This window comes from Leucopleurus acutus (assembly GCF_964270905.1).
Source record: "Leucopleurus acutus genome assembly, chromosome: 14".
In the NCBI taxonomy this organism is placed as follows: domain Eukaryota; kingdom Metazoa; phylum Chordata; class Mammalia; order Artiodactyla; family Delphinidae; genus Leucopleurus; species Leucopleurus acutus.
The window spans coordinates 48,263,849-48,276,977 of NC_139156.1; the positions used below are offsets into that span (position 1 = coordinate 48,263,849).

Here is a 13,129-nt window from a genome sequence, read left to right on the forward strand (position 1 = left end):
GATACTAGGTTAGAGTAGGCCCTAAATCAATGACTGGTATCCTTATAGGAAGAGGGAAATACGGATACAGACACACAGGAAGAAGACCATGTGCCAACAAAGACAGAGATAGGAGTGTGGTCTCCCAAGCCAAGGAATGCCGAAGATAGTTGGCAATCACCAGAATCTGGAAGAGGCAAGGAAGGGTCCTCCCCTAAAGCCTTCAGAGAGCATGGCCCTGTCAACACCTTGATTTTAAACTTCTGGCCTCCATAACTCTGAGAGAATTAAGTTTCTGTTGTTTTAAGCCACCTAGTTTGTGGTACTCTGTTACGGACAGTCCTAGGAAACGAATATAATTAGTATAGGAAACTATACTCTTAGCAACATGTTATGCACTCTCTAAATTAAAGGGCAAGGAAATAGTACCTGAATAGAAAGTCAGGGAAGGTAGATGAGTTTATGCACCCTACTGATCAGATCATACCTAGGTTATTTTGCTACTGTGTGAATGGGGGTGAGAAGAGAGACCTATTAAGCATAGAACATAATAAATGAAGCTACATCTTATGAGGTAGGGGGGTGATTTAATCTGCAACAGGCAAAGGTACATATAGTTCAAGTTACCCTAGAAAATTGCTTAAATTACCTTTAAAAGACTTGTTTTTTGTTACTATATGACTAAGTCCAATAAACTATATTACTTCCACCTTGAAACTCACTGCTGTTTCTCCTCAGCTGGGTAGTAAATACAGACATACCTTGTTTAACCGAGCTTCACAGATACTGGGTTTTTAACAAATTGAAAGTCTACGGCAACTCCTGCCACAAGTCTATAGGAGCCGTTTTTCAAACAGCATTTGCTCACTTCACGTGGCACATTTTGGTAATTCTCACAAACCTTCAAACTTTTTCATTATTATTATATTTGTTATGGTGATCTGTGATCAGTGGTCTTTGATGTTACTATTGTAATTGTTTGGCATTTTTTAGCAGTAAAGTATTTTTAAATTAAGGTGTGTACATTGTTTACTAGACATAATGCTACTGCACACTTAATAGAGTATAGTACAGCATAAACATAACTTTTATGTGCACTTGGAAACCAAAATATTTGTGGGACGTGCTTTATTGCAGTGGTCTGGAACCCAACCCCAAAATATCTCTGAGCCTTGTCTGGAAAGTGGTTGGTTGCCATTCAGGACTGGGTTGTATTTAAACTGTATATTCCACTAGATTTCCTTTAGCCAAATGCACACAACTGAACTCACATATGTTTTCAAAGCCCATGTGCCAGGCTTCCACCGGCATCCCACTAACCTTGAAGAATATGGAACTGACTAAAATCAAACGTGTACTCACCGAGTATGTTTTCATGGCGCATTAGCACGGTTTGATAGATTTCCGTTTCTCGAAACCAGCTAGCTTCTTCAGTGGTAAAAAACACTTTGACTGCCACTTTCTCACCACGCCATTTACCCATCCACACTTCTCCATATCGGCCTTTACCAACTTGCCGAACCATCTGAATCTGTTTGGCAATAGTTCGCTGAACCTTCATAGTAAAAAGTAAAATGAGAAGAACATATTAAGATTGAAAAAGTGGTTTAATAGGCCATCCCATCAAAAAGGATGGTATGGGGCTTCCCTGGTAGTGCAGTGGTTAAGAGTCTGCCTGCTGATGCAGGGGACACGGGTTTGTGCCCCGGTCTGGGAAGATCCCACATGCCGCGGGGCAGCTGGGCCCGTAAGCCATGGCTGCTGAGCCTGCGCGTCCGGAGCCTGTGCTCCGCAACGGGAGAGGCCACAACAGTGAGAGGCCCGCGTACCGCAAAAAAAAAAAAAAAAAAAAAAAGGATGGTATATACAACCAACCAACTCGAAGATTAACATATATACAGTCAGCCTCCATATCTGTTCCGCATCCTTGGATGTGGAAGGCCGACTGTAAGGAACCTGAGCATCTGTACGTTTTTGTATCTACAAGGGGTCCTGGAACCAACCCCTGAAGTCTATCCTGAGGGAGGACTGTACTGTAATTCAAAAGGAGATGAAACAATGTACAATATATTCTAAAATCACAAAATAACCGGTTAGTCAATGTGGCAGACTGTGTGCAAAAATGGACTATATAATTCCCCTCCCAGTACACACACCCTTGGGTAGTCTCCTCCAGACTCTGGGCTTGGCTACATGTCTTGCTTTGGGCAAAACAACAATAGCAATTGTAAAACAAGTGAAAAGTCTTTGTGCACCGGGGCTTGCCCTTTCTTGCCATTCTAGGGCACCCTGTGACCAAAATGAGCAAAACCATACCAACTGTTGGCCATGTACATAAACTATACCATTTGGCTCTAGCTGAGCAAATTCAGAAAAAGAACTGCCCAGAAGACCCACAGAATCATGAAAAATAACAAATGTTTGTTGTTTCAAGCCACTAAGCTTTGGGATGGTTTATCATGTAGCAAAATCTAAATGACAGTTAAAAATACTCAACTCAGTCTGTAAGACCCTACATGATCTGGTCCCTGCCTAATTCTCCTGCCTGATCATTGACTCTAATCCCCTCTTATTTACCTTGTTTCAATTTTTAGAATTCACTCAAGCTCATTCCTGTCTCAATCTTTTTGCATGTGCAGTTCCCTTTACTTAAGAGTGTTGTTTCTCTCTTAAACACCTTCATAGCATACATATTTCTCAGTTGCTGCACTTATCACAATTACAATTTTATTATTATTTATATACATATTTGTTTGAATTCCATCCCCCACTACTCACAGAATACAGATATTTATTTAGGACAATACTTGAAGTACAATACTGCTTTCATTAATATTTGTTGGATGAAACAGGCAGGTAAATTGCTACCTTTCATTTTCAGAAGCATTAGCAGCCATTCTAAATTAAAAAAACACCGGTTGGAAATGTAGTTAAAATGGGCTAGATTTTATGAGCATCTAAACTGACTTACTTTACGTATCACTTATTACAAATTCCATTTGTGATTTCACTTTAGAAAGCCAGAATTATTGAGGTCTAATTTACATATACTAAAATGCACTCTTTTCGAGAACTGTGTTTTGACAAATGTATACAGTTATGTAACCACCAACATCACAATTAAGATACAGAACATTTCTATAACCCAGAAAAGTTCCCTTTACCGCTTGAAAGTCAATCACCTCCCCACCTACCTTGAGTCCCTGGCATGACTGATCTCTTTTCTTTCCCTACAGTTTTGAACATGACATAAATGGAAACATACAATAGGTAACCTCTGTATCTAGCTTCTTTCATTCAGCATAAAATACTTTGAAATTAAAAAAAAATACTTTGAAATTTACCTGTGTTGCTATTGCATGCATCAGTGGTTTGTTCCATTTTACTGACAAGCAGTATTCTACTCAATGAATGTACCACAATTTGTTTATCCATTTACCAACTGATGGACTTTTGGGTTGTTTACAATTTATTATGAATAAACCTGCTATGAACATTCACAGTCAGTCTTTGCATGGACATGTTTACATATTCGTTCTGTAAACAATTAGCAGAAGGACTGCTTCACTGTATAAAAAGTATACGCTTAACGTTTTAGTCAGCTATCAACCTGTTCCCCAAAGTAGCTGTATTCTGCATTTCAATCAGCAATATATGAGATTTCCAGTTGATTTATTTTATTTATTTATTTATTTATTTACTTATGGCTGCATTGGGTCTTTGTTGCTGCATGCGGGCTTTTCTCTATTTGTGGTGAGCGCGGGCTACTCTTCGTTGTGGTGCGCAGGCTTCTCTTGCTGCGGATCACGGGCTCTAGGTGTGCGGCCTTCGGTAGTTGTGGCACACAGGCTCAGTAGTTGTGGCTCGCGGGCTCTAGAGCGCAGGCTCAGCAGCTGCAGTGCACGGGCTTAGGTGCTCCGAAGCATGTGGGATCTTCCCGGACCAGGGCTCGAACTCGTGTCCTCTGCATCGGCAGGCAGATTCTTAACCACTGTGCCACCAGGGAAGCCCTGATTTATATTCTTTTCCACACTTAATATTCTCAGTTTTTGTCATACTAGTGAACGTGTAGTATCTCACTGTGTTTAATCTGCATTTCCCTGATGATGCTGAGCATCTTTTCATGTGCTTATCTGCCATTCTTACATCTTCTCTGGGCAAGTGTCTGTCCATTTTTAAACAATTGGGTTGTCTCATTCCTGAGTTGTAAAAATTCTTCACATATTCTGCAACACAAATTCTTTATCTGAACTCCTTTGCCAGTCTGTGACTTGTTTTTTCACTTTCTTAACAGTCTTCTGAATAGGAAAAGTTTTAAATTTTAAGAAAGACCAATTTGTCATTTTTTAAAGTGACTCTTGCCTTTTGTGTCCTAAGAAATCTTTACTCAAAGTCACAATAATTTTCTAAAACATTTTCTTTTAAAGGTTTTATACTTTAATTTTTACATTTAGGTCTATAATCCATTTCAAGGTAATTTTGTATATGGAGTGAGATAAGGGTCAAGATTCACCTTTTGGCAAATGGATGCCCCATTTTTCCTGCACTATTTGTTGAATGGACTCTTTTCCCCACTGAATTACTCTGGCATCCAAATCAACTGATCACACATGTGTGCGTCCATCTCTAGACTGTATTCTGTTCCACTGAAGTACATACCTATCCTTATGCCAGGATCACATAGTGTTGACTACTGCAGCTGTACAATAAGACCAGAAATCAGGTAGAGAATCCTCTTTATTCTTCTTCTTCAAAATTGTTTTGGCTCTTCTAGGTCCTCTGCATTTCCAAATAATTGTTAGAATAAGCTCATCAATTTCTACAAAAGTTTGCTCTGATTTTGATTTGGATTGAACTGAAACTATAAATCAGTTTTAGGATAACTGAAATCTTAATACTGAGTCTTCTGATTCAAAAACAGGTTAAAAACCTTAACGCTTATTAGGGGTTTTGTTCATTTCTTTTGGCAATGTTTTCTGATTTTTTTTTTTTTTTTGCAGTATGCGGGCCTCTCACTGTTGTGGTCTCTCCCGTTGCGGAGCACAGGCTCCGGACGCGCAGGCTCAGCAGCCATGGCTTCACAGGCCTAGCCGCTCTGTGGCATGTGGGATCTTCCCGGACCAGGGCATGAACCTGTGTCCCCTGCATCGGCAGGCGGACTCTCAACCATTGCGCCACCAGGGAAGTCCCATGTTTTCTGATTTTAAGTGTACAGGTCTTACATAAATTTTAAGTTTATTCCAAAATATTTCACGTTTTTGATGGTATTTGAAATGATAGTGCTTTTAAAATTTTAATCCCTAATTGTTTATAGCCAGTGTACATAAATTCAATGATTTTTGTACAATGACCTTGACAAACTCACTTATTGGTTGTTGTAGCTTTATGTTATCATCTTTGAGATTTTCTATGTAGACAATCATGTTGTCCACACTGTCCTTTCCAATTCAATTACAGAATTACCTGATTCAATAAATTTTATAATTAGAGACCAATGTATTTACTTTAAACAAACCAACTAAACACAGAATTTAAAATCTATCTAGATATCTAGTATTTATTATAAGGGTCCCCTTGACCCCTAAGTCTGAATATTTCTATACATGTAATTCTCTTAGAATTATTTACAACTCGCTTTAACATCATTTTTATGAATTGTGTTTTGGTAACATAGTATTATATTGAGGGAAGTATCCTCTCTATGGAGATGATCTGTGGGAGTAACTTCCTTTTGATTTCAGAATCTGAAATAGTTATACTTCTCCCAACCAATCAGTTTAACCTTATAGATGCAAGGTATTTTACACCTGATTCCTCAAGCTGGCTGTTAAAAACCTGTGAGCTGGGCTTCCCTGGTGGCACAGTGGTTGAGAGTCCACCTGCCTAATGCAGGGGAGGCGGGTTCGTGTCCCGGTCCGGGAAGATCCCACATGCCGCGTAGTGGCTGGGCCCGTGAGCCATGGCCATTGAGCCTGCACGTCCAGAGCCTGTGCTCCGCAACAGGAGAGGCCACAACAGTGAGAGGCCCGCGTACCACAAAAAAAACAAAAAAACAAAAAAAACAAAAAACCTGTGAGCTTATGTTAACACTTACCTAGCACTTCATGACCACATTTTCTCTCTTAACCTTGCTTGTGACTCTACCTTACTTTATTCAATTTTTCTTATTTCATATTTCTTATTTTAACTAATTTCATCTTGCATTACTGTAACCATCTTTCTAAATAAGAAGGGAAAAAAGTGTGTCTAGTAAAGTCCCCTAATATGTAATTATTAAGCCGTCTACCATCATATGACAACACACTCTGTATTAATAAACCATTCATGTTTATATGACATTTCAGCTTACCAATAAGGGTAGTCCAGATCCACTACCAGAACTTTGTGACTGGTCAATAAGGTCTTTTAATGATTCCCCAACTGGAATAAATGCTTCATCCTGTTCCAAGTCACGATTGTAACGGCGTCTGCTTGAGATGCTCTTGCAATAATGTCTTTCAAAAAAGCAGAAAATAATCTACATTAACATTCTAAAACTATAAAATTCTAAGGTAAGAAAAATCTTGAGGTTGTTGACACTATTATCCTTCCTTCATCACATGGGTTCATATCCAAATTAGTCTTATCATAGAAAAATATATCCTCTGTTAAAATAATGTCCAGAAATGGAGTTTATGAGGTAGAGAGATATATACTATCTTAAAACGGAAAGACGTCCATGGTACATTGGCAAGTGAAAAAAACAGATTAAAAAACAGCATGTAAAGTATGATCCTAGCTATAAACATTTTAAAATTATATGTATCTATACTTGTCTAAAAGGATCATAAATATATCAAGTTGTACATAATAGTTATTGCTGGGAATGTAGGAATATTTACTTTCTACTTTACATATGTATTTTCATCTGAATTTGTAAGCATGTAGTTTTGTATCAAAATGAACAATAAATATACTTCCATTTTAAAAAAGAGTTTATGGAAAAGAAATCAAATAAGTTCACTTAATTCATTCTAATATTTTCAAAGCCTTTTTAAAAATTTTTCAAATTATGAAATGTTTCAAACATGTAGGAAGGTAGAGATTAATTTATTTGGCACCCATGTGTAAGCCATTTAAATTTAATAAATATTGACATTATGCTATGTTTATTTTAGATATATTTTAAATAAATAAACATTAAAATATTTGCAGCTGCAGCCATTTCCCTCATAATTCCATTTCCCTCATTTACTCCTAAGAGACAAACACTATCCTGAAGGTGGTTATATCCTTCCTATCTATGTATTAATACCTTTACCATAAAAGTATATACACATAAACAACATCGTTCCTCTGGACACAAATGGCATACATTGTATTAATATTTTACATCATGCTTTAAAAAACTCCTTACGTATTACATATTTACCCATGTTGATACATGTTAAAAAAAACAACAGCTCATTTTTATTGATCTTGAGTGTGTGTCAGGCACTGTTCTATGACTTACTTCATCTTTATTAAACTCGTAAGAGGTAAGTACTATTGTTTCCATTTTACAAAAGAGGAAACCATGGCCCAGAGGCTCATCATTTGTCCCAAGTCAGACAGCTGGCTAATTATTCTCCAATACTGAGGCAAGACCCTTCTGGGTACTATCACCAAAACCCCATGAATTATGAGGTTTTCAAGTCACATAGCTGGTGGGAACAGATACTATCCCCAGCCTTGTGTGAGCACTGAATACTGTTTCCTTCAATCTTTTTAGCCGTTCTTTCCCAGCCTTAGGTGGTTTCATCACTTGAACACACTGATCACGATTCAGCTGAATATTCTATGGGAACGTTCTGAAGATGTCTGGAGTTCTTTCTCTGTGAAACTCTCCTTTCCAGTACTCTGTACCTATGAACTATAGCTGCTGCGCTCTCCCCAGACTCTCAGCTGTATCTCCTCGATTCGGTGTCTGCTGGGCTACACCTGAGTTCTTCCTGTGTCCCGCAGCCAGAAACTCTCTTCAGGGAGTAAGCTGGGCAATCACAAGACTCACCTCATTTGTTTCCTGTTTCTCAGGGATCAGTGCCCTTCACTGGCTGACTGGCAGCTACTAGTATGCGACTGGGGCTTACTGATTACAGGTTTCACTGTAAGACAATCTGCTTGGGCCATTTCACTGGACTTACTAGAGACAGAATACTCAGGTCTTTTTTCTTGGGCTAGATGGATTTTCCCCAAGAACAATCTTCTTATATGTTATCTAGAGGGAACATGCTTGGTTAGCAGGGTTCTGGAGGGTAGGGGGGCCCACAAATTAGTATGCAAATATTCACTTTACCTCCTTATTTTTATTATAATACCTCACCCTCAATAATGGGATACCATAGCTAAGAACATTTTTGTTCTTTTCAGAGACTACACTTCTAGCCTTCTGTTAGAGAGATGGTGGAAAGTCACATCATTATTCAGAAAAAGAGTAGGGATCTCAACATCTGTGGTACTTGGCATCCAAAATGGCCCACAAAATTTCTCAACTCCTGGTATGCCTGCCTTGTTTACTTCCCTTCCATAAAGCAGAGCTCATCTCTGTGACCAACAGAATATGGCAGAAGTGATGGTGTCACTTCTGAGTCTAGATCATAAACAGCACTGCAGCTTCCACCTTGGTCTCCTGGATCACTCACTCTGGGGGTGCGGGGGAGCCAGGCCTCATGCTGTGAGGAAGCTCATGGAGGCAGCTCAGTAGAGAGCCTCACATCAGAGGAACTAAGGTCTCCTGCCAACTTGTGAGCCTCGGAAGCGAGCTATCTTGGAAGGGGATCTACCAGCTCCACTCAAGCCTCCAGGTGAGCGCAGCCTCTGCTGACATCTGAGCCACTCAGTCAAGTCACTCCTGAAGTCCTGACCCACAGAAACAATGAGAGATAATAACTGCTGTTTCAAGCCACTAAGTTTGGGAGTGATTTCTTAATGCAGTATTGCACAACTAATACAGCATCTGACTTTCTAAAAACAGACTTTCAAGCAATCCTCTTGGTTTTACTGCCCCCCTCAACTTCACTACCATAGATAACTGCTACTGCCAATTGAGCTTCTTGGGGAATTTTACAGTATAAACTGGTTGCTGTTTGTCTTTCTCATTTTCTAGCCTGGGATTCAGATTTCTTAGGTCTACAAAGTCACTACTCATCCATAAGCTTCAGAGGTTCTACAGCTTTTTGCTGTTATCTTGTCTCCTTGTCCTAGTTGGACAAAAAAGTTAAAAACTCTTTATTGCTGTTTTAGTGGGGCACAACAAAAGTAAGTATGCTCAATCTACTTTTTTATCTAAAAAGTCTATTATCAAACATTTGAATCTTTGCCAGTATAATGGGTAAAAAATATCTCAGTACGATTCTAATTTATATTTTTCATATTATGAGTATTCTTAAGTCATCTTTTTATTTTTCTTTTAAGAGCTATATGTATTTCTCTTTAGGTAAAATATATGCTCATTTTTTGGGGCCTAATTTCCCACTGAATTGATTTTTTTCTTTTTGATTTATAGAAGCTCTTTATATTTGAGAAATCAGCTCTTTGTAATATAAGCTGCAGATATTTTTCACTGTTGGTCTGTCTTCTGACCATTTATGGTGGTTTCTACCACACAGTAAAGTTTTATTTTTATGTAGTTGACACCATCAATCTTTTCTTTTTTAATTTTAAGGTTTTGGTTTTTTTGCTTGTAAGTTTTGTGTCAGACTCAGATTATTTAAAAAAATTCTTCCAAGGTTTGTTCTAGTACTTTAATCAATTCAGTTTATATATATAGTTTTTATATATATATATATAGAGAGAGAGAGAGAGAGAGAGAGAGAGAGCGCGCGAGAGCGCGAGAGAGCGAGAGCGAGCGAGCGAGCGAGCGAGAGAGAGAGAAAGGGAGAACGAGCACCCAACCTGGCTAAAATTTATTTCAGTGTACAGAATTGATTCAACTTCATTTTCTGCCATATAGCTATCCACTCCCAAATCCATTTACTGAATAAGCCAACTTTTCCTCAGTGATCTGAAATGTTACCTTTATCATATACTAACTTCCTTTATATACTTGGGTCTACTTATGGGTCTAGTAACGAATTCCACTGATCTCTCTGTTTATTCATATGCCAGTAAGATAGTATTTTATTATTGAAGTTTATGCCCTCCTCTTATTGCTCTTCTGGCAAATGTCTTCTGAAATCATGACTAAATGCAAACAATTCTGAACTGCCAAATAACTAAAGAATGATAATACATACAGTTGATTTCTTGGGACAGGTTTTTAAATTTAGATATAAGAAAGTTCAATATTCTATAAATAAGAAAATCTTAAGTACTCATGAACATAACAAGAAGTATAATGTTGTGTCCAATTAATTGATTAGTAGTAAGGTCTTCTGTTCCCTTAAGAAAACTATAATATAGTTAATTAAAGGAGATAACCAGAAAATACAAGTTAACGGTTCCTGAAATACATTCAGTGTCAATGGTTTCTGTCTACTGGCTTTAAGAACAACTGTTTATATCTAATAGTCAACAAAATATTTTGCATCAAAATAATTATCTTACTTGTAACAAAAGCAGCTGGAGAAGATGATCATAGCAATTATGCAGACAGCCATAGAAATGAGCAAAGCCAGCCATCGAATGTTGCCATCGAAAAATGGACCTGATAATGGAAGTAAACAATGAAAAAGACATATTATCTTTCGATCACATCTTAAAAGGAAAAAAAAACTTGTAGTGTTGAACTCTAGAAAGCTTGCTTATTGTTAAAACCAGAGAAAATATTTTACTGAGAATCATGATTGCACTTTTCTCTGCTAACCTACCTATAACAACAGGGGGCAGTGTAGGTTGTAAATACTGGTTACATAAGTTGGTCCGACAACATTCTATTGTCCGGCGTAGCTGGGCTTTTGGTGAATCCTAAAGGAAGAAAATTAGAAAAAATTGATACACAAAACTGATAATTAATTTTTAAAATATTCATAAAATACAGTTTATAATTCAGTGAGTGAAAAGGACCTGCTAAGTTTGTGTGAAAGTGATTATTGAAAAATTTAAATCTATGGTGAAATAGTGTTGTAAAGACTCTAAAATGTTTTTTCTTAAGGAGAATGTATGTATATGGATGGTGTGTTAGAACACTAAACTATAACTTAATTACAGATAAACAAAAGTTTATATATATTTTTCACCCAAAATTTGGTATATCTTAAGATATGACTATTCATTTGTTTTTAGTAAAAAAGTATTTAAAATCATGAGATCTTTTCCTAAAAAACATGGGTAATACATTTTATTACAGTGATAAACTAGCAGGGTAAATATGATCTCATAGGAGTATTGAGACTTAGTTGGATGAGACTTAAGATCTGACTAAAAAGTGGAGCGTGTCCTAGGCCAAAGAAATGACAGGTTAGAAAAGGTAGTCAAGTAGGCAGAAGATACAGTTGATGCTGCCTATAACAACAATGTGGAAACTAATGAACCTGATACGGAAGCAAGTTGAAGTGTACGTGGTGAGGATAAGGTCAAAATATAGAAACAATATTTCTGAGAGTTTTTGGGAGACCACCAACCAGATATGTATCCCTAATACATCAGAAAATGAGCACAGGGAAAGACTGTAGTCATGGGAACAGATACCAAAAATTATATGTGAAGTTTTATTTGATTAAAAGTACAGTATTTGAGAAGTTCTTAACTTGAATGCTGACATTTCAGCACTACCTGCAAGAAGTGCCATTCTAGACCAAAACAGTAACAGAAAGGAATTGTCTGTCATCACAGAAGTAGCAAGAATATAAGCAGAAATCAACCTTCTTATTCTTAAATATCAGATGGGCAGAAAGGAGAAACCTCGGTATAATCAGGTGTTCCTTTAAAAATGTGAAAATGAGATTCCATAGGGGAATCTATATGGGATTCTATAAGGGACTTGAGATTATATAAGAGAAGAGAAGATGGGTCAAGAGTACTTGGAAACCTCCAAAAGCACAAGTTTTACATTTTACCTAAATTTTTAACTTTCTAACAATTGTTTTTACTTTTAAATGATCATAAAAAGAAAGAGAAAAGAGAGTCATGTCAGAAGTTACACAGGTGACTCTGAAAAAAATATCCCAGATCTAGAGAAAACTTACATGAAGGATGGAATGAAGAGTATACAACTAAGATGAATAAAAGAAGCGTGAAGCATCCAAGAATAGTCCCAGTATGGCTAAAGTTCAAAATGAGCTCAGCCTTGCAGGACAGAAAATGTAAAGAAAAATCAGGAAGGGGTTTTTGGCAGTGCTAGAAGAAAGACCACCAAGCAATGGATGTAGTATTGCCGACAAAATACTAGGTAATGGAGGACAAAGAAAATGAACACTTCCTTAACTCTTGTTTTGTTCCAGTCTTCTCTATCAAGGATGATTGCAGGAATGAAGAAGGCAGACCAAACGCTAGTAAGTGGGATTGGTATCCCAGAAGTATGCAGAGACCCTACAATGTTTCTGTGTTCTGTCTGAATTCCCATCTTCTCAGCTAGGTGAATTACATCACAGGAAGTTGAGAGCACTTGGGAGAAGGCTGAAAGTGGTATGATTTAAAGATTTTAAAAACGAGGAGTGCTGTAAACTAGATAGCTAAATGTTATATTACTTTTAAAAGGGAAAGAAAGACTTTGCCAACAACAGATTGGGGGCAGCACAGTATTATGGAAACAACAAAGATTTGGGAATCAAATAGCTTAAATCATAGCTTTGCCATTTATTAACTTTGTGACCCTGAGCAATGAACTTACTTCTCTCTGGGCTTTAGTTTCCTCTGCTATAAGACAGAGGATAAAAAATACCTGCCTTATAGGGTAACTGGGGGAAAATGAGGTAAAATATACCAAGCACTCAGCATATTAAATGCAAATAGTAAATGTTCAATAAATTAATTCTTCTTCCTCTAGTGAATGTGACACAGATCCCAGTTGACATTCTAGAATAAGCCACAAATGTTTGTAATCTCCTGGAAGACTCAATGCGGCTTCACTGAGAACAAGCAACATGAAACTCACATCTTTCTTATGTAGGTTAACTACGTATCTGGGTAGGCAAAAGTTACGTGTGTCTAGATTACAAAGTTGGGTGACACAACCTTTCCGGTTCCTGCACTC

At 37.5% G+C, this 13,129-nt stretch overlaps 1 protein-coding gene across 2 annotated transcripts in view; it reads right to left on the minus strand.

The window, feature by feature from the left end:
• Positions 1-13,129, minus strand: part of BMPR1A (bone morphogenetic protein receptor type 1A) — a 57,394-nt gene that overhangs the window by 9,240 nt on the left and 35,025 nt on the right. For both annotated transcript variants that reach the window (XM_082854225.1, XM_082854224.1), the window contains 4 exons: positions 10,806-10,902; positions 10,543-10,642; positions 6,329-6,473; positions 1,342-1,534 (listed from right to left, as the gene is read on the minus strand). In XM_082854225.1, coding sequence (XP_082710351.1) covers positions 1,342-1,534; positions 6,329-6,473; positions 10,543-10,642; positions 10,806-10,902 — 535 coding nt within the window. The remainder of the gene's footprint in view (positions 1-1,341; positions 1,535-6,328; positions 6,474-10,542; positions 10,643-10,805; positions 10,903-13,129) is intronic.